The sequence below is a fragment of the Hylobates moloch genome, unplaced genomic scaffold (assembly GCF_009828535.3).
Source record: "Hylobates moloch isolate HMO894 unplaced genomic scaffold, HMol_V3 SCAFFOLD_11, whole genome shotgun sequence".
NCBI classification, from domain to species: domain Eukaryota; kingdom Metazoa; phylum Chordata; class Mammalia; order Primates; family Hylobatidae; genus Hylobates; species Hylobates moloch.
In genome coordinates this window covers 55,183,412-55,205,451 of record NW_026652286.1, presented here as the reverse complement: position 1 = coordinate 55,205,451, position 22,040 = coordinate 55,183,412, and the positions used below count along the sequence as shown (strand labels likewise).

The 22,040-nt window shown below is 41.0% G+C and overlaps 1 protein-coding gene across 2 annotated transcripts in view; it reads left to right on the top strand.

Moving 5' to 3' along the window:
• Nucleotides 1-22,040, top strand: part of RAB30 (RAB30, member RAS oncogene family) — a 97,128-nt gene that overhangs the window by 68,978 nt on the left and 6,110 nt on the right. For both annotated transcript variants that reach the window (XM_032167036.2, XM_032167037.2), the window contains exons 2-4: nt 7,040-7,140; nt 10,558-10,641; nt 16,869-17,052. In XM_032167036.2, coding sequence (XP_032022927.1) covers nt 7,048-7,140; nt 10,558-10,641; nt 16,869-17,052 — 361 coding nt within the window. In that variant the 5' untranslated portion in view covers nt 7,040-7,047. The remainder of the gene's footprint in view (nt 1-7,039; nt 7,141-10,557; nt 10,642-16,868; nt 17,053-22,040) is intronic.

The window sequence follows — 22,040 nt, the reverse complement described above, 5'->3', positions numbered from 1 at the left end:
GCTGAGCCCCCTGTGCCAGTCTGAACCCATCCTCCAGGTCTGGCCCAGATTCTAAAGAACCCCTATGATGCTTTCTTGAAATTTTACTTGCCCTTTTTTATTCCTCTGGTTGTTTTGGATTTATCAGGGATATCTTGTTTCTCATGCCCTGCCCATTGCCCTCCACAGCTTCTGGGCAAGCATGGTGTTATGCCTAGGGCCTCTATTTCTACTGTGACCTGAGTACTCAGATAGGATGTCCAGTTCATTTTGAATTTCAGGTAAACAACAAACTTTAAAATATGTCTCATGCAATATTTGGGACAAATTTATATTAAAGTATATTTGTTGCCATCTGACCATCTGAAACTGAATTTGACATGGTCAGGGTGATATGACCTGGATTTCTTATTATTTATTTTTAAAAAACTATATCTGGCAACCCTACCTGGGCAGCTCTTATTTCAAATGCTATAAAATATAATAGCGTTTACTACACTAATGTTTCATGGAGCCCTAGAAGCAAGGCATATATAAAAGGTGTTTTATATGAGAAAAGAATTCTCAGCTAAAATCATGTTTGGTAAATCCTGTATTAAATGAAGTTAACTGGCCTTCATTATGGGAATTTTCAGAACATTTTAAACCCCCAAGATTGGGTGATAGTATTTGGTATTTCTCAAAGTTATGTTACTGTGAAGCTATCCTCTACATTCCCCACTTACTGAGTATCTAGAGTCATATGACCAAATGTTGAATGAATTTTGAGGGTCTCTGGTAATCGGTTCTATTTGCAGACCATGAGTTCTGATTTTGGGTTTTGGGAAAATACCATTCTATAGAAAAAAATTTACATAATTCTATGATGCTGTTTTTTTTTAAAATTAACAAATTTGTAATAAAATATACACATAGACACAAGTGTATATAAAGAAAAAGACTAGAGCCAGGTGCAGTGGCTCATGCCTATAATCCCAGCACTTCGGGAGGCTGAGGTGGGCGGATCACCTGAGGTTGGGAGTTTGAGACCAGTCTGACCAACATGGAGAAACCCCGTCTCTACTAAAAACACAAATTACCCAGGCATGGTGGTGCATGCCTGTAATCCCAGCTACTGGGGAGGCTGAGGCAGGAGAATCGCTTGAACCCAGGGGGCAGAGGTTGCGGTGAGCCGAGATCGCGCCATTGCACTCCAGCCTGGGCAACAGGAGCAAAATTCCGTCTAAAAAAAAGAAAAAAAGAAAAAGACTAGAAGGATATATACCAGAATGCTAACTATAATTATTCCCCGGAGAAGATCTGGGTAGGGAAAGAGATGATAGATGATTTTCTTTTCCTTTTTGCTTGTCTGTATTTGCTGCAATCACTATATATGACTTTCATCAGAATGGTGGGAAAAATCATTTATATATTTTTAAAAAGAGTACCTTTCCATATATTATCTTATTTGCCTCTCATGCAACTCACTGGTATAGATTCTAGTATCATCCCCATTTTATGGATGAGGAAACCACACAGTGCTCTTTAACAGATCCAGGTCCTCTTGCTTCATCGCCTGTGCTGCCTCTTTGATATGGAAGAATAACCACACTTGCTGTTGTGCGGAGGGGCCTTGTTGCCCGTTTACCCAGCCCCTCCATTTACAGACCAAGTCAAGGCCCAAAGGACCTGCCTGAGACACACAGTTTTTGAATAAGGACAAGTCACCAAAATATTTTAGGGGACTGGGGTTTGGAGGTGTGTCACAAAGTTGGGGAGAAGACCTGGCCTCTGACTTTATCTGTTATATTGAGCCCCAAAGGGAAAAAGGAAAAATGCACAGGTGTGCAACAGTGAATACAGGCTTTTTTAAGGCCACTTATTCATTTATTTATTGACAGAGTCCCACTCTGTTGCTCAGGGAGGAATGAAGTGGTGTGATCATGAGTCACTGCAACCTTGAACTCCTGGGCTCAAATGATCCTCCTGCCTCAGCCTTCCAAAGTGCTAGGGTTACAGGTGTGAGCCACCACGCCTGGTAAAGGCCACTTTTAAAGAATGGTTTAAATGTTGCCAAATTCACATTGCTTAGAGTGGTTTTTGTTTTTCTTTTTAAGCTTTTCATACTAGATTTCGTTTCCTGTATCTCTTTAAAATTCATTTTTTCATCTTGCTTATCTGTTTTTCCAGTTTGAATCTTATCCATATATCCATTTATTTACAATTATTGTGGTGACAGTGATATTGGGGATTTTGCTTGCTCATCTATGCTCCTGTTTATATTCCCTATGCCTGGTACTTAATTACAGGGATGAATGATGACTGAATTGTGAAAGTGATGCAGCTAAAGTGTGACTTCAGGTCCTGAAAGAATCCTGGGCTGGAGGGCACCGTGAGGAGCAGCGCTTGTGTAATCTGAAGTCAGTGTGTGGCTCCATCAGTGTGGGTGTGTTGCTTCCGGAGCAGGGAGATTCTAGAACACTGTAGTTCAAAGGGCCTGGGGACTCATTCAACTGAGCCTCTAGCCCTCATGACAGAGACAATGTCAATTACAAGGCAGGGGGTAGCAGCATCCTGTTGCAGAAGGAACTAGGCTTTGGGGTCAGATGGATCTAGGTTTGAATCCTGTTCCTGAGACTAACTAGCTGTGTGATTTTGGGATGATATCTCTGTCTCAGCTTCTTCTTCTGCAAGTTAAGGATAAATAATACGAATATTTACATCATAGAGTTATGAGGATTAAATGAGCAAATACATGTAGAAGAGTACCCAGGACACAAAAAGCACTGAATACGTGGCAGCTGTTATCAATGTTAACAATAATAGAATATAAAATACTGCAGTAGTGTTTGGTAGTAGCATATCTTGTGGCATGTCTACTCCCCAGATGAGGCATGACTTTTGTTGTCAATTTAGGGCTGGGTGTAAATGCTTCTGAATGGATTTCCCTTATTTAGGGGGAAACGCTGTCTCATCACATGGGGATTGGTGATGCCTGGGCTGTTACTTTATGTACCAAACAGAAGGGCTTCCTCAAAGAGTAGAAGTTTGCAGATAATCTTGTGATCTTTTCATTCAGTAATGTATTTTCCATTAGAAGCAAAACAGTAACTACAACAGATAACCTGGAGTTTACAGTCCAGCTTTACCCATAGACAGCCTGCATTATTAAAGACCAATTTTTACCCAGAGGTCCATTTAAAAAACATGCAACATCTTGGCGTGGTGGCTCATGCCTGTAATCCCAGCACTTTGGAAGACTGAGTGGAAGGATTGATTGATGCCAGGAGTTCAAGACAAGCCTGGGTAACATAGTGAGACCCTGTCTCTACAAAAAATTTTAAAAAATTAGCTGGGCACAGTGGCTTGTGTCTGTAATCCCAGCTACTTGGGAGGCTGAGGCAGGAGGATCACTTGATCCATGATCGCGCCACTGCACTCTAGTGTGGGCAACAGAGCAAGATCCTGTCTCAAAAACAAAAGAAAGCAAAACGAACAAAAACACATTCAACAGAGCATTAGAGTAATTTCTTATAGCAAGGGGTAGTGTCTTAACTTATTCTGTAGCTTGCTCCAGGTGGTAACCACATGAGATAATGTTCACTATGACAAAGCCTTTTTTTCACCTTCTTTTTCTAAAGGTGCATAATTTGGGCACCGCTAACCTTCTTTAAGAGCCCTGTTTCTAAAATCTTTACTTTTGACATTCTCCTCTGGATTTCCTGCTTTGGTTCTTTGACCTCCAGCAAAGATGTAGAAATGAGTGTGTGTCAAACAATCTAGGCACAGAAAAAGAATTCAGTCCAGTCCTGTGTTTCCTGTTTCTTATGGGCTTATGAAAGCAGAGAGTTGTGGTCCACAGAGCTTCATGCCTTCCTGCTGTCCGTGTGACTTTCCGTTGAGTTTTATTATTTTTCTTTCTAATAGCATTATTGAATTTTAGTTTACATATCATGTCCCTGAGTGTTTATCAGGAGTTTGACTTTGATTCTTATTTAAACTTCTACAGGGTGGTAGAGTTTTATATTTGAAGCCAGAGAGGAAGAGGAAAGGGTGATCACATTGATTAAGTGCTTGCCTTCATCATGTAATTCATCCATCTTTCTTGAGCTTTTGCTCTGAGCCAGCATTGTGAAAGGCACTTGGGTAGTGGTTCACGGACATGAATATGAGAGCCAGATTATCTGGGTATGAATCTCAGCTCCACTAGTTATCAGCTGTGGGACCTTACGACAGCTTATTTAACTTCTCTTGTGTCTCAGCAGCCCCCTCTACCAAATTAGGATACTAACAGTATAGCGTCCCTCTCATAGGGTTGTTTTGAGATTAAATGACTTAATAATATAGAATGAGATGATGATGATGATGGGGAGGGGTTAGGATCTGGACTCAACCTGACACCTCATTGCTCTCGTGCTGCTCACAGTCGTGAGTGTACATGTGTATAGGGCTGAGGTGCTGAGAGATGGGGCCAGAGTGCGAGATATGTGAGTAATTAATTACAGGTAGCATGGTGAGTTTACAGCAGGAAAGGAGGAGGGCATTGTGGGAGCCTAGAGCAGGGAGGCCCAGGACCTTCGTAGGTCAGAGGAGCAGACTGGAGGAAGTCATGTTGAAGCTGAGATCCAGGGGAGGCTTGAGGTGGTGGGGAGGGTGCAAGATTCAGTTGTGTTTTGTGTTCTAGGCAGACGGAACAATATATGTGAAGATCTGAGGAGAAAAGCAATCCTCATGGTATTTAAGTAACTGAGGAAATCCAGTGAGCCTAGAATGTGGATTATGAGGAGAGTGGTAGGAGACAGAGCTGGCAGTGACAGCAGGAACCAGATCATGGAAAATTTTGAGAATCATTTTAAGGAGTTTGGGTGACAAAGAGCCAGGTGCTGTCCTTAGGGGCTCCCATTCATTCTTTCACGCATCACAATTCTGTGGTATAGGTGCTATTGGCCCCATTTTGTTGATGGGGAAGCTGAGGCTTTGAAAAATTGTCATTTGCCCAAAGGCACAGGCTTAGAAGGTCAGTGCAGCAAGGGTATGAACCTCGGTCTCTCTGGCTCCATTTTTTATGATACCATATGCCTTTGGAACATGAAGTCTGGCTCTTAGCTTTATGATTTCAGGCCACCCTCTTAATTTCCTTTAACCTCAGTTCACTAATCTGTAAAATAGATAATGTGTTAGTAAATACAAACCTTATATACTTGTAGAAACAAATGGAAATACACATAAAGGGCCAAGTATAATGCTACCACTGCTTATGGACCCAGATTCTTGTACAGAGAAATGTTTTTCCTTCATAGTCCCAGTGAACTGGGATGGAACCCCATGAGCTGCCACCTACATGTTGGCTTGGTTGTCAGTCATTTTTCCAAGGATTAATTGAAATCTACACAGACATCATCTTTGCACACGGGGAATTTACTCCCCTGGCTACTTGACAGGTTCAGCTAATTGGGCTCTCCTCTCTGCCCTACAAGCCTGCAGGCATTTGAGCTCCAGGTCTGCTAGTAGGAGTGACCCTGATGCTTCCCTATCTCCCAGGACCCTTCCCCTCATGAGCTCCCTAACTGCCTATTTCCTCTCTCTCCAGAGTCTATTGGGTCTGTTCTGCCTACACCTTAAGAAAAGAGCTCCACTGTTGCACTGTTGGCGCAAATTTTTATTTAGCTTTTTTTTTTTCATTATTTAACTTTTCTCATGTTGGTCCTGAGGGCAGACATTGTCTCTTCTCTGTATTTCCTGTGGTGATAACAGAATACTATAGTAGGCATCCAGTAGATTACAATTGCTTTTACCAGGATAGGGCTTTATGTGTATTAAGGTTGGTTGTTTTTTCTTTTCTTTTTCTTTTTTTTTTTTTTTAAGACAGAGTCTCACTCTGTCACCCAGGCTGGAGTGCAGTGGTGTGATCTCGGCTCACTGCAACCTCTGCCTCCCAGGTTCAAGCAATTCTTGTGCCTCAGCCTCCTGAGTAGCTGGGATTACAGGAGCGTGCCACCACACCTGGGTAATTTTTGTATAAGGTTCTTTTGTAAGTTTTTAAAAATCTTCACAGCCGTCCACTGAAGTAGACAGAGCATTCTTTTAGTATGCCCTTTTAGTCACAGTCTTTCTAGCACAGTTGGAGAAACTAAGGCCTACACATAAGCAACATGCCCATTAATTAATTTTTTATTTCTATAGGATAGACATTTACAAAGTGTAACTCTGTCCCAGGGGCTAGGAAACAGAGCTGACAGGCATAATCCCATCCCTTAAGGATGAGGCAGATATTTGAACAAACAATTGTATACAGCAAGTGAAGTTTTAGGACAGAGGAGTGTTGAAAGTCTTTAACTTTATTTGGGGAAGATCAGTGAAAGATTCAGAGAAAGAGATGCTGGCATTGGACCTTCAAGGACTTCAAGGCACAGAAGGGGTGGAAGGGAGGGCATCCCAGGCAGAAGAAATGGCACATACCAAAGCCCAGAGGAGTGAACTGACAGGCACTTTGGGAGGACCTGTAGCATCAGCATGGCTGGCAGATGTATAGGAGGTAGAGGGGAAAAACGGCTATGACTACCATTTGTAAGACCCTAAGACTTCCAGAAGCAGGAGACTAAAAGGGCCCTTTATAGTTCCTTCCCCTTCATTCAGTCTCCCCATCACTAGCACCTCTTTCCAGAGTCATACACATTCCATAAACATCCTGTAAGCTCTGGATGGGCTCGCTATTGTCCTTGCTTTTTTGCACCCCAGCTTGCCTGCACAGAGGTTTGTCATCTCCTTTTCATGCTGAAAGAAAACAGATTTATCACAGGAGGAAACTGGGACATGATAGCTTGGAGGAATAAAGGTTACCAGGTGAAAGCACATCTGCGTCATTTATTCTCTGTGGCATGAGGTAGCTGAGAAGGAATAAAGTCCGTCTGTGACCAAACACCTGTGTTTCTGTCTTGCTGGCAGGGTCACCGGAGGGGAGCTTTAAATTGCTCTTTAAATGAGTCAGACCTGTTCCCCCGGAGACAAGGCTGGTGCAGCTTGAGCTCTGTGGGCAAGTCTGACTGGGCCCTTCTCACTTTTGCCTGTGTTTGCCTTGCAGCTGTGTAAATGAGTATGGAAGATTATGATTTCCTGTTCAAAATTGTTTTAATTGGCAACGCTGGTGTGGGGAAGACGTGCCTCGTCCGAAGATTCACTCAGGTAAGGGAACTCGTAAGGGAACTTGTAAGCCCAGGGTTGGATTTGTCAGTCTAGCCGGAGGGGTTGGGGGAATCTGTTGAGATAGATGACCAGTTTCAATGCCAGGGTCTTTGCTGTGAGTTCCTGATGCGCCCTTTGAAAGCTGCATCTGCTTTGTAGCCTAGACAAGGGGTTTTTAAATCACCTCACGGGAGCATGGCCCTGGGAGTCTCCACCAACCCTCCCATGCCTCTTCTTGCTTCCTTTAATGACAAAGGCAAGTGGTTTTGCTATCAGTGTGCAGTATCAAAACTAAATTATTGGATGAAAGTAAGTTACTGATTAATAATCCCCAGGTGGAAACAAATAAATCTGGACGTCAAACTGAACCTAAATTTTTAAAAACTCTAATACAAATGAAACCAATCAAACTCTGCCTATGCCCCCTTACATCCTCCCAGGAAACTCGAGTGAATCATTTTCATTTAGGACCAAATAGGCCAATTTTCTAAACCTCTTCAGTGGGAACAAAATGAAAATAGTGAAGAATTATCTGAACTGAATTGAATGGTCTCTCTGGGTTGAATTCAATTCTTATCATATGATCTAAGTACAAGTTCCCTTTGGGACTGCCCTTTTGAGAATCACTGCTGGAGATTATATACTGCTTTTATATAGAAATCATTCTGAAGTTGACCTTTTTTGTGTGTTTTCCCCTGAAAAATATGAATGATACCCTTTGTAGGACCATTACATACATATCTTGAATTTTCATAAAGTACTGTTCAGCAAATTGGAACTTGCTCCTCTATCTAAGGCATAGGATAACCTGGTGCTGTGGAAAGAGCACTGGCTTGGGAGTTGAGACATGGGTCTTAGTCCTGGTTCTGCCCCTGGCTTACTCTATGAGCCCCCGGTAAGCTACCTCCCTTTCCTGGGACTGCCTGTTGCACATCAGGGGCTGGGTGAGCTCCAAGGCCCCTTCCAGCTCTGACAGTCTGTGGTTTTGTGGAAAATGAAAGAGGCAGATTGAATAACAAACAGCTAGAGGGCCCAGAGTCACTTTGGAAATGTCAGGGTTTTTCCCATGATAAGTGAATAGAACTCATGCTTTTTTACTAAGCTGTGGCCTGGTGAAATCAAAAGTAACAAGCTAATAGGCATCTGGGCTCATGCAACCGCCATGGAGATACATTGGAAACTCCAGCTGGTTTTACTTCTACCTAACATTAGTCATATTTTCTGCTTTTGACAAAAGGATAAAACTGCGGAGATGTAGTTAAGTTTTCAGTCCCTTTATCAAAAGTTTCCTTGACCTTGTCTTAGTATTGAAAGGTCGCTTAGAGATTATTCAACCCACCTCTCTCACTTTATAGATGAAAGGTCAGATCTAGAGGGGCTAAATGCCTGCTTAGGATCTTATATTGTGAGATTAGATAGAGTGGCAAGGATAGGATTAGAACCCGGGTTCCAGGTTCTCAGCCTGATAATTTCTATCTCCTATACATTCTAACTTCTGAGACCATTCCCTTTAAAAGCACAAACTCTGTCATTAGTTGTGAAAATGTCTCCGTTTTCAACAGTAATTTTTTGCCAACAAGCTTTTTTTCTTCTTTCTTATTTGTCTTTTATGTCTACATTTTACCCCTCCCAGCCCCTCAACTCCACCATAAACTCATATTTCAGAGGCAAGATTATGTTGTTTTTGTTATTTAGCAGACAGTTAAAATGAATTGGATCTAGCTGTTTTTTAGGCACAGGGGTTGGGGAACAAAATGGTAGGTGAAACATTGGGAAGAATTTGTTTAACTTCTTGGCATTTGTTGAGGTGCAAAACATCTGGAGGTATAAACTTGAAACTTGACAGCTTTTGTATCTGAGCCAAGCCAAAATAGAAGAAAATTGATTCAATATTTGAAAGTAAAGTTATGAATGTTTATATTTACATCTTTTGCAAACATGCAGTAGAACATTTTCTTTTGAAGTTCAGTCTTTTAAGCTAAAACTTTAATTAAATAATTCTTAATTAAAGATATCTGAGTCATAGTTGCCAGAACTAATAATGTCCATTTTACTTGAATTTCTGGAAATTCTGGAATATAAGTGAAGAGGGAAGAGAAACTGGGTGAAGAGTTCTTTCTTGACAGAATTTCTTGCTACCCCCAACTCCCTCCCTAAGCTTATAGGAAACATTATGTAATAGTAAATTGCATAAATTGTACTTGTACCTTTGTTAAAATCTCATCTTTCTGGTTAAGTTTCCAGTTTGAAGTAAAGCATTTTGTTTATTTGTTTTAAAATGGCTTACATCAGCCTCAAACTCATTGAATTTGAGGCCCAGAGAGGGTGAGTGGTTTGTTTGAGGTTACACAGAGATCCTAAGGCTGCTACCTCCTGGTTTACTGCTGTTTCTACCTTACTGTCTCCTTGATGACTTAATTTTCTTAGATTATCTTCCCAGTGTCTTTGGCTTTGATCCCATGTAATTACATATGCATGGTACATTGAACTGAGGAAAACAGTGATCACCCTGGGGCAAAGGAAAATTCAGAAGCTTCAGGAGATCCAAAAAGACAGATCCCAAAACTGTCTTATTCCTGCTTCTCATGCTGAGTTCTTATTTGTTTTTTCATATTGTTGCCCATTCCCATGGCTGTCCATGCTCAAGACTGATAACTAGTTTTAAGTATCCTTGATTTTACCTCTTAGAAAGAGCCTATCCATTTTGCCCTGACCCTTCCAATTCTGATCTCATCCCTGTGGTCGCATGCCCTTCAATCTTACCTTCGTGTCTGATTTTTCTGTTTCATTCTTAAAATCAGGTTCCCCTGCCCTTTCTCAATTTTCTCCTTCACCTATCTTTATCTCCTTTTCTCTGTCCTCCTATCTTTTTCCTCTTCTTTCAGCCTTTCTCTCTCCCACTTTCTCCCTCCTTTCTCTTTCCCTCAAGACATGCATACAGAGTTGCACAGGGCTCCCTTGAGAGTAACCAGAGTTCTCTTTTCTTTTTTTTATATGAACATTTTTCTTTGTTAAAGAAATGTGATAAAATATTTGATAAAATATTTTATAAAGGTGGTTTCTCAAATTACTGGGGTAAAGATAAATTGAATGTTTTATTTATTTATTTATTTATTTTTTATTATACTTTAGGTTTTAGGGTACATGTGCACAATGTGCAGGTTTGTTACATATGTATCCATGTGCCATGTTGATTTCCTGCACCCATTAACTCGTCATTTAGCATTAGGTATATCTCCTAATGCTGTCCCTCCCCCCTCCCCCAACCCCACAACAGTCCCCGGAGAGTTCTCTTTTCTACCAGTCAACTCAGCTGAAGGAAGGACCTGGTGATGGGTGTTGCTGGGGGAGAGGAGAAAGAATTTCATTTAATGGAAATATTTGTTTAGCTGTTCTTTTCTATTATTTCTTCTTCAGGGTCTTTTCCCCCCAGGTCAAGGAGCCACAATTGGAGTTGATTTTATGATTAAGACAGTGGAGATTAATGGTGAAAAAGTAAAGGTAAGGTGCTAAATATTCACTAAGGTTGTCAGGTGCTATGTGAGAGGTTAGGGGAAGTAGTGCTTTCATAACCATTTATTAAATCTCCTAATTGAAACCCACATTGAAACAATGCACTCAGCCATAACAGCTTATTTCCAGAGTTCTTCTAGTCTTTTTTATGGGGGAAGGAAGGAATTTTGGATGATGTGTTTACAGATTAGAAGACAGAAAATGGCTAAGGCAAGTTTGTCCTGTCTCCTGTAATGTCACAAGTGACATAAAGATAAGGAAGAAATTTCTTTTTGGATCTCTTGAGCTGGGTCAATAAGCAGGTGCTACCTCCTCTAAACAGCAACCCCATGAAAGAGCCTCCTGATTTCTATATTTCATTATGAATCACTTATTTAAATTATCCTGTCTCCTATCATATCCTTGTCTCTAAAAAGGAAAGACACTAAATGAGGAGTATGGGAAAGGATACATGCTCTCTAGCCCCTGCTTCCTGCCCCTCCAGCCTTTGTGGCTTCTGGATGGTTTGGTACTTGGAAGAAGTATGGTGTGTCCAGGAACAGGACAAAGGAGAGAATGTTTATTGAGTACCTACAATCTGCCAGTGCCTCTGCTGGGTGCTTTTACATATGTTATATTTAGTTTAGTCCTTACTGTAAACCCGTGGGGTAAGTGGTATTATCCTCATTTTACTGGCTTCAGAGAGGTTAAATAACTTACTTATCCATGGCTACACATAGACAAGCATAGGAAGGGGGACAGGCAGGATTTGAACCCATTTCACCAACCAGTACACCCCACTGCCTTTCTGGGGTCTCCTCTGCCATGAAAGAAGAGGGGAAGAAAGGCACACTAGGCCTATCACCTGGAGCAAGGAAAGGAGGAAGGTGATGGAAAGAAATGTGAAGCGAGACTAAATCACCTGGAAGGAGGATAAATATACTGATGTTTGGCACTGTGCTCTACCAGCCGTCAGAGTTACTGAAGTTCCACAGTTGGCTCTTCAGAGCTGGGCCTTATGGAAAGAAGTGATAGCCAAGGCCGGGTACAGTGGCTCACGCCTATAATCCCAACACTTTGGGAGGCCAGGAGTTGGAGACATAGCGAGACTCCACATCTTCAAAAGATGAAAAATTGTCTGGTCATGGTGGCATGCGCCTGTAGTCCCAGCTACTCGGGAAGCTGAGTGAGAGCATTGTTTGAGCCTGGGAAGTTGAGTCTGCAGTGAGCCATGATTGTGCCATTGCACTCCAGCCTGGGTGACAGAACGAGACCGTGTGTGTGTGTGTGTGTGTGTGTGTGTGTGTGTGTGTTTGTGACAGACAGAGAGAGAGAGAAAGAGAGAGAGAGAGAAGGCTGGGGGAGGGATGGAAAGAGGGAAGGAAAGGAAGAACAGCCCAGCCATCAGCAGCACGATGAAAACTGGCATTTTAGAGTTCTACCTTGATTCCCAACCTAAGCATCCTATATTTGGGTCCATTTATTTGCATCCTTCTCCCATACATATATGCTCTTCTTCCTTTGAGTGCCTTGGGAAGAGCAGAGAAGCTCCATAATGCTCTTCAGCATTTCCTGGATACTTGCCATCACAGAGAAGTGTTTAGGAGGAGGTCCTTGAGTGGGGGCCAGAAGCTCTCTCAGTGTCTCTTCCAGCCCTGACTCCTTAAAATAGCTCATACTGCAGAGACATCCACACCAAATACAGCAGTGAATGGGGAGCTGGAGCACTGGAAGATAAAAGCAGGGTATGAAATCCACTTAAATGCTAACTAAAAAGTGAACAAAAATAGTGTAGGGGGTGGGAAGAAGGAGCTAGGCTGTGGGGACAGGAAAGAGAGACAGGAGTGTGCTCAGGAGGCATTGATGGGAGGAGCCTTTTGTAGCTTTCTGTTGTCCTAGCGGAGGGGAGGTAGTTACCCAAGGAGTTGGGTAAAGATAACTACTATTTCATGCATTTTACTTCCAAATATTTGGGTTTTCCATTCATATATATGTATATGAGTTCACTTATTTGATTTAGTGTCTACTACCTTCCAGGCACTGGCCATAAATAAGGGTGAATAAGGAATGATCCCTGCTGTTAAAGAACAGGCTTATTTTTCTTTCCTGAATTCCCAGGCATAAATATTCCATTTATTCTACTTTCTGCAAACCTTATTTTAAAAAGTGCTTATTACACTCTGCAAAAATTGATATTTTTATAACATCCGACTCCACCATAAGGCCACAGGCTCCCCAAGAGCAAGGTTTGTGTCTTACTCATATTTGTATTCACGGCACACTTTCTGTCCCCAGTACCTCTTCAGGCTTCTAGAACTTTATCTATAAAAAGTGACAGTTGGCTCATCTCCCCAATCCAGTCCAAATCAACTTGCCTGTGATTCTTTCAAGCCCAATATATAAAATAAAGATACAGGATGGCCCTCTTCAACCACATGAATTTAAGGGCCTCATTAACATGTAGGCCTATGAGAAATAACTTCTTTAATCCTTTCTTAGAAGAGGGCAGAACTGCATAGTTGTCTTATTGTCATCTTTTTTTTTGAGAAAGGGTCTTGCTCTGTTGCCTGGGGTGGAGTGCAGTGGTGCAATCACAGCTCACTGCAGCCTCGACCTCCTAGGCTCAGGTTATCCTCTCATCTCAGCCTTCCAAGTAGCTGGGACTACAGGTGTGTGCCACCATGCCCAGCTATTCATTTTATTTTTTGTAGAGATGGGGTCTCACTATGTTGCCATGTTGATCACTCCTGGGCTCAAGTAATCCTTCTGCCTCAGCCTCCCAAAGTGCTGGGATTACAGGTGTGAGATACCACATCCAGCCTGTCATCCTTCTTCTTTAACATTTACCGAATATCTTTTCTCAGTGATAAACAGTGTCTTTTTGCTAGTAGTTTGCAGGCTTTCCCAGAGCCTCATAAAGTCAGTGGATAAGAGAATCCACCAGTGATTCGTATGGCATCACCTGCTTGGTGAGTGGCAGGACCACTCTCCTGACACCCTCATCAGTATCCTCTACAAGTATCATTCTTTCCTGGATGGCTCCCAGGATTGAAGGCAGGAAAACCAAGGTATTAGATTCTTGTAGCTATTAAGGCCAAGTAAGCGCCAAATCAGTAAAAACAAAATTAATGAAGAGGCCCTTCTCTTAAAATGGTCTGCATTATGAAGGTGACCTCTGGTAGAAAATATAATTAAAACATATGTAGACCACTGAACTGTATGCTTAAAAGTGGTTAAAATGATAAATTTTATGTATGTTTTAGCAGAATAAAAAAATGGAAAAAACAGAACTTTCTTATATATTTTTTAGTCTATTATAAATTAATGAGTAATAAGCAAAACTCTAAGCTCAATTTAAACCATTTTAGCCTTAGGAGATTAATCATAATAGAAACAGAACATTTGTTTTATCTCTTTCCAATCAGATCTATGTTGATAGATAGGAGAGTCATGAAAGTATTTATATGTATTTGTTTCTTCAACCATCTGTCCATCCATTCATTCCTCCATCCTGTGTTGTAGTAAATGTTTTGTGCCAAGCACTGTGATGGTAAAGCATCACTGCCCCTTAGGAACTTACTATCATCTAGCTCCATCTGTGAAATCTTCTTTAATACTCTACTAATCTGTTAAGTAGAATTGACCAGTTCCTCCCTTGTGATTCCACAATCCTTTGTTCATTTAGTTAGCCATCATTCAAATGTTTCTACCACATAACGTGTACTGTGTTAGGAAGGTACTGGGGGTGTAAGGTCAAATAGAAGACAGCCTTTGCTCTCAAAGAACTCAGTAGTAGAGTAGTAAACCAGTGATTGCAGTACATTATTATGACAGTGAGGCAATGGAGTTTAAGTAGTCGTGCAAAGAGGAGAGTAGACAAACAATGTAGCCGCATGCTGAAGGTGAGAGTGGTTAGAAAGCCCGTGGCTGCAGTATTGAAAACATATTGACAGGCATGAGACTAACAGCAGGAGACACTCTCTTCCTTTTTAATAGAACATCTTGTATTCTACTATAGTTAATTAACTGTGTGTGTCCTTTCTATAGACTGAGCTGTTTGAAATCAGGGTTGATTTTATTCATCTTTATATCCTCCCTGTGTTTTATTCATCTTTATATACTCCATGTGCCTAGCACAGTGCCTTGCATATATTAATGTCCTATAGATGCTGAAAGGCGCAAATGAATTGCAGAGAATGGTGAAACCAATATCCTCAATAATCAACTGTCAGCTAGAAACAGGCAGCCACCTATGAGAAGGTAACATATCTTGGCATGCTCACACAATCACTGTTCTAGAAAATATTTCAGTGGCTTTAACCCTCGAAGCTGTTCTCAAGATGTGGGAACACACTGATTTCTAATACTGAACAGTACCTACATCGCAATCACAAGTGTTTTAGGGGCTCAGTGCAGCTTTAAAACAATAGCCCGTTATTCTAAGACACATCCTGGCAGAGGGGAACCGTGTCTCTAGGTTTGAGGCAGAGAAGAGAAATAGCCTTTGTCCCAGCAAAAACTGTAACATCTGTACAGTGGCCTTTAGCATACACAGGCTTTCATGTGTATCATCGAAGAGCAGCTGCAACTGCAGATGAAAGGAGAGCCTTTGTGTGCTGCTGATTCATGGCAGGGACTACGGGTCACTCAGTAGTCTCTTTAGCTAAGCTAGTATGAGCAGAGGGTGACACCAATGGATTCATCCTCTTTGGATACAGATGCACATTTTAGTTAGTCTTTGGTGGCAACAGCAGCGTGGGAGCATGGAATGAGTCCTCAACTGGAAATAGAAGGCCTGGATGCCAAGTCCGAGCTTAGTGAGTAACTAGTTAGTTAAGGGACAGTTTCCATTAATACGGGGAGGTGTACACTTGCCTACCTCACTGGGTTGTTGTAAAGATTAAATGAGACCATCAATAAATATTTGAGCACCTCCTATTTGCCAAGTGCTCTATTTGCTCTAAATGGACCCTGATGTCTCCCTCATGAAGCTTTCAGTTTAGTGGGAAAGATGGCTATTAAACAAATTATTACAAATAAATGATTCAGGCATGTCAGGTGCAATGAGGGAGAATGACAGGATGTATCGCAAGGGAGACTGTGTAGGGTGGGAGGGTGGGGAACCTAGCCTAATCTGAAGGTTCTGGAAAGCCTTCCTGAGGAAGCAGTCTTATGTCCCTGGACGTGAATACACCTGTGACCTGTGAAATTTGTGCAATTAGAAGGAAAGATTATTGTTTTCGTTGATGTTCTTATTTCTCAAGACCTTGTGATTTGTTCTACACTTAGCAGCCTCTCTGGAGAATAATTCATTTTCAGTAGTTGTCTACTCTGTGCAGGGAAATTGAGAAGTATTGTCTTCTTCTTTGTTATTAGAATTATTAGTTATTAGGACTTAGAACTGGTAGATAACTGCAGAAAAAGTGAACCTTCAGCAGGTTGTGTGTTATTAACCACTTTTTATAAAGAAATAATCAAAGCCCAAAGAGATTAAGTGACTTGGCCAAGGTCATAGAACTTAAGAAACCTGAAGGGAAATTATATTGTTGTCTGCCATGGCATGATTCCTGTTATCTTTAACAAAGATAATACCTTAATACATCCATTTGAATTTTGAACTGGAAAAGTGGTAAGGTTGGCTCTCCCTCCAGTTGCTGATTAAATGCCAACAGTCACATTTGATACACGCTTGCCCTGTATCGTACCTTTTGTAATATGGCATTGTGATTAAGAACGTGGACTCTGGGACCACAATGCCTGGTTGAATTGGTTCTGGGACATATTGGCTACGAGATGCTGAACAAGTTAATTAATCTCACTGTGCCTCAGTTTATTCATGCAAGAAATGGGCATTGTAATAGTATCTACCTCATAGGGTTATTGTGAGGAATAAGTGAGTTGCCACAGGTAAAATGCTTAGAATAGAGCTTGGCACATAATAAATGCTTGACAAATTTCTTATATGTATTTTTTAAGAATGAAAGGGAAACTCTTAACAAAGAAAAAACAAAACAAAACAAAATAAGCCCCTCTCCCTAACCAGAAACACACCCAACAAATTTTTTTTTTTTTAATTTTCAGTGTTTTTTTTTTTTTTTTTTTTAGGGCAGAAAATAACTGAAATTGTTTGGGTAAAGGTGTTCCCATTTCCAAATTAAAGCAAGGCAACGCTTTTTTTTCTTTTTTTTCTCCAACCTGATCCTTCTCCACCTGATTCTTCCCTTATGCCTTTACAGCTACAGATCTGGGACACAGCAGGTCAAGAGAGATTTCGGTCCATTACCCAGAGTTATTACCGAAGCGCCAATGCCTTGATCCTCACCTATGACATTACCTGTGAGGAATCCTTCCGCTGCCTTCCTGAGTGGCTGCGGGAGATAGAACAATATGCCAGCAACAAGGTCATCACTGTGTTAGTGGGTAAGTAAGGGCTAACGAGGAGGGAAATTGATTTGTGGGCATTAGAGGATTTGTAATCACATAAAGCTTATACACTGGTACCTTCCAAGAATATAGTCTTTAGCTAATAATTCATGCGGTCAACCTTCAGTTCTTCTGCAATTGAAGAGAAAATGAAATAGGTCCTATCCCATGGTGGTTTAGAAAAATAAAGTAGAAAACATTTTCTATCAATGTAGGCTCCAGGGAAGAAGTTGGATGGCCATGAAAGTTATGTGAGCTGCTAAAAACTTAAAAAGTCTAATTACAACATGCAAAAATGGCTATTCTAGAAGAAAAATGTATCTTCTAAGTTGATAAGGAATTCATTATTAAAGCAATTGTTTATTGCCTAAAAAGTGGATTTTGGTAATTTTTTTCCCTTCCTAACATTTAGGCTGATTTGAGAAATTCTATGTTTCAATAAAGAATCTGCTAAGGGCAGTGCTGTAGTTTGTTTCATCTTGTAGGAGAATAAAACCTCTTATTTAGTATGGGGGGAAAGCATAAAACAACCCTTGATTTTCTATCATGACTGATATATGCATTGAAATGGACCAGGTCACTAAAAACTTCTCTGTTTATAGTGGAAAAGTGTTAGTAACCATTTGATCATTAACATATTTTCTTCCTAGAAAGGAACGTTCCTATATAGTCTAGCAATACCTGAATTTGGGAAATTTGAGTAGAGATCCTTAGAAGCATTGTTAAGTTACAAATTATGGTTAATAATAAGCTCAGTAAACACTTTAGAATAGTGTTATAATTGGTATATATGTGCCAGGAATGATACGAGGAACTTTATGTGTCATGATCCCTGATTTACAGATCAGGAAACCACGGCTCAAAGAGGTGAAGTTCTTTTCCCAAGGTCACACAGCATGTAAGATCAACTCCAAGCCCTGTAGTTGTCCAGGTGTGATATGTTACGTTGTAACAAATTGCTGGACTTTTCCTTCAGGCTGCTGGACGAAGCATGTGTGTTTCTATGAGCTAGTGCTCCCTGTAAAACCCTTTTGGACAATGTTGAACCTTTGCCATAAAGCATTTGAGAGGTCTGCATTTGTACCTTCTGTTTTACAGAAAGCCTTTGGGAACTTGGGTCAAAGCATTACTACTTGGGATTTTATCTAAGGAAGTTAAATGAAGATTTGAGGGGAGACCATTAGTTCAATATGAAAGAGGAATTGGCTTAAAAAACAATTTTACTATGGAAAATTTCAAACATAAACAAAAGTAGAGAAACAGTATAGTGAATCCCCTTCTACACATCTCCCAGCTTTCAGTTACCAACTCATGACCAATCTTATTTTCTCTTCCCTAGCAATGCTGTCCACCTTCTCCCTCAGATTATTTTGAAGCAAATCTCAGAGGTTGTATTAATTCATGTTTCAATATCTGTGTATATCTTTAATAGATTTTTAAAAAGAAAACTTAACCTCAGTGGCATTTGACACCTAAAATATGTTAACAATTCCTTAATAGCCTTAAAAACTTAGACAGTGTTCAAATTTCCCTGATCGACTCATGAATTTTTTGTTTGTTTGTTCAAATTAAGATCCAAATAAGGTCCAGAAGCCAGGCACGGTGGCTCACACCTGTAATCTCAGTGTTCTGGGAAGCTGAGGTAGGAGGATTGCTTGAGCCCAGCAGTTCTGACCAGCCTGGGCAATGTAGCAATGGCATCTACCTGTGGTCCCAACTACTCAGGAAGCTGAAGTAGGAGGATCACCTGAGCACGGAAGTTGAAGGCTGAAGGGAGCTATGATCACACCACTGCATTCAACCTGGGTGACAGAGCCAGACTCTTGTCAAAAAAAAAAAAAAAAAGCCAACTAAGGTCCATATGTTGTAATTGACAGCTACGTCTTTTCATCCTTTTTTCTGAAGTTTCCACTCCCATTTTTTTCTCTCTTAGAATTTATTGCTAATGCATTTATTTGTCCTATAGGCTTTACAAGTCTAAATTTTGTTTTATCGCCCCTAAGGTATCATTTGATATCACTTCCATCACCTATATTTCTTGCAGATTTATAGATAAGTCTAGAGGCCTGATGACAGTCAGGATTTTTTTGGTTTTCTTTTTAGACAAAACACTACATATATCATACTCTGAGGGTAGTTCTCATAGGACAGGCAGGAAGAATGCTTGATTCTTTTTTGTTCACCACTTTTCAAGGTAATGAGCTGGTTCTCCAGTATCTTCTAAAAGTAACTATTGACATCTGTTTATATTTGTAATATTATTATAAATTTATAGATTTCAATAAATTTGATGGGCTGGGCACAGTGGCTCATGCCTGTAATCCCAACACTTTGGGAGGCTGAGGCAGGTGGATCACTTGAGGTCAGGAGTTTGAGACCAGCCTGGGCAACATGGTGAAACCCCATCTCTACTAAAATATACAAAAAATTAGCCGAGCATGCCTGTAATCCCAGTGGGAGGCCGAGGCAGGAGAATCTCTTGAACCTGGGAGGCAAAGGTTACAGTGAGCCGAGATTGCACCACTGCACTCCAGCCTGGGCAACAGAGCGAGACTCTGTCTCAAAAACTAACTAATAAATAAATTTGATGTATTTCAGTCCTTTGCAATTATTATTATTGTTGCTCCCATTGTTCCAACTTTGCCAGTGGGAGCTTCTTCAAATGGGCTCCTGAGTCCTTTTGACATGACCCCAGGAATGCTGGATAATTTTTTTGCTTTCTGGTATGACAAGTGTTCCAGCCACATCTTGTGCATTTCCTGCCCCAGACCTGGAATTAACCATTTCTTCAAGAAGTGCTTTCTTTTCAATGGGAAATCATATTTAGAGGCCACAACCTAGGTGTTAGGAGCCCTCCTGATTGGCCATTGTTTTTAGGCCTTTCAGTGGACAGAGCTTGTGTGTATGTGTGCATGTGTGTGGTGGATTCTGTAGTATCCTCAAGAGGGTTTTCCTATTAGGTTCTGCTAGCATTCCAACTCACAAGACTACCGTAGACCACGCATGGCATCGTGTTCACTTAGAAGGACACAGGACAGGAAACACAGCTTGACAGCAGATCAGCATCCGGCAACCCTCTTCAGTGGAAGTAATCCCAGTAGCAGTCCACGTAACTTTCCAGGACCTCCTACCCAGTCCGCAACCCCCGGACAATTCTCGTATGAGGGAACAAGGCTCATGTCAAACAAATGGAGGATCTGCCTTGGCCTAGCAGCCTCAATACCCCGTAGGTGACTAAATCTATTATAACAACTCCACGATCATAACTTTCAGGGTCTCTTCAAGTGAAGTCACCACATTCAGGGAAGCTCAAAGTTATGGCTTTCCATTAGGTATTTATAATTCATAGATAGAATTCCCAGGCCAGAAGTAATTTATCAATCAGGGGTCATTTTTACCATAAGCGGTGTTGCTAGGTAATACAATTGACACAGCTTTGTCAGGGTTCCTGGAGAATTTGAGGTAGGTAGAAAACTTTTTAAAGATAAAATACATTATGAATTATTCATACTGATACTTCTATTTATAATTCAGGACTGCAGAAATTTTACTTAACCACATTAATTTTATATTTTTATATTTCCTTTTTCCTATGCCAAAAGTCCCAGTTCCCAATGATACCAGCATAATTACTTATTTGCTTTATCCCATAATACACAGATAGCAACCTCAGAATAATAATACCAACAGTACCACCAAAAAGACGATTACTGAAACAGTTCAAGATTGTTTCCTTCAATTCTTTTTGTCCCTAGGCTATATACCACTGGGGTTGCACTGTTAAATTATTGTATCTTTTTTTTTTTTTTTTTTTTTTTGAGACAGAGTCTCGCTCTGTCACCCAGGCTGGAGTGCAGTGGCACAATCTCGGCTCACTGCAAGCTCCGCCTCCCGGGTTCACGCCATTCTCCTGCCTCAGCCTCTCCGAGTAGCTGGGACTACAGGCGCCCGCCACCACGCCCGGCTAATTTTTTGTATTTTTAGTAGAGACGGGGTTTCACTGTGGTCTCGATCTCCTGACCTCGTGATCCGCCCGCCTCGGCCTCCCAAAGTGCTGGGATTACAAGCGTGAGCCACCGCGCCCGGCCGAATTATTGTATCTTAAACACCTTGAAATAGTTACTCTGTTGGCCTGGTTCGGTGGCTCAATTGCCTGTAATCCCAGCACTTCTGGAGGCCGAGGCAGGTGCATCACTTAAGCTCACAAGTTCAAGACCAGCCTGGACATGGCGAAACTCTGTCTCTGCAAAAAATAAAAAAAAAAAAAATTAGCTGGGCATGGTAGTGCCCACCTGTAGTCCCAGCTACTTGGGAGGCTGAGGTGGGAGAGGATGGCTTGAGCCCAGGAGGCGGAGGTTGCAGCAAGTCAAGATTGCGCCACTGCCCTCCAGCCTGGGCAATAGAGCCAGACCTTGTCTCAGTTAAAAGAAAAAAAGGGTTACACTAGGTGTGGTTATTCCACACATGATGAACATGTTCATTTGTTTAATTTTGCTCTCAGTTTTTAGGAATTGCTTTTTAAATTTAATTTTGAAATTAATTGTATAATTATATAAAGCATTTTTAAGTTCCTAAAGTAAAATCTACAAAACAAAGTATATTCAGAGAGGTCTGGTTTCTATTCCTTTCACCTCAACCCTGTTCCTTTCATAGGTAACCATTTTCTTTTAAATTAAGATTTTGGTCTCTTCTTCTATTAAAAAAAAGAAATAAAATGTGTGTATAATATATGTATTCATATCCTTCCCTTTTTCTTGGATAGACAGTTGCATATTGTATATGCTTTTTTTTTTCTGCTTTGCTTTTTTTTTTTGGTTAACAGTATATCCCAGTGTTTCCATTACATGGCAGTATATAGAGATACTCCTAATTGATTTTTACAGCAGCAAATACTCCATTGGGTGGATGTACCATAGTTTATTCAGTCAGTGCCCTACTGATGGACATTTGGGTTGTCTCCAGTTCTTGCCATTATGAATGGCACT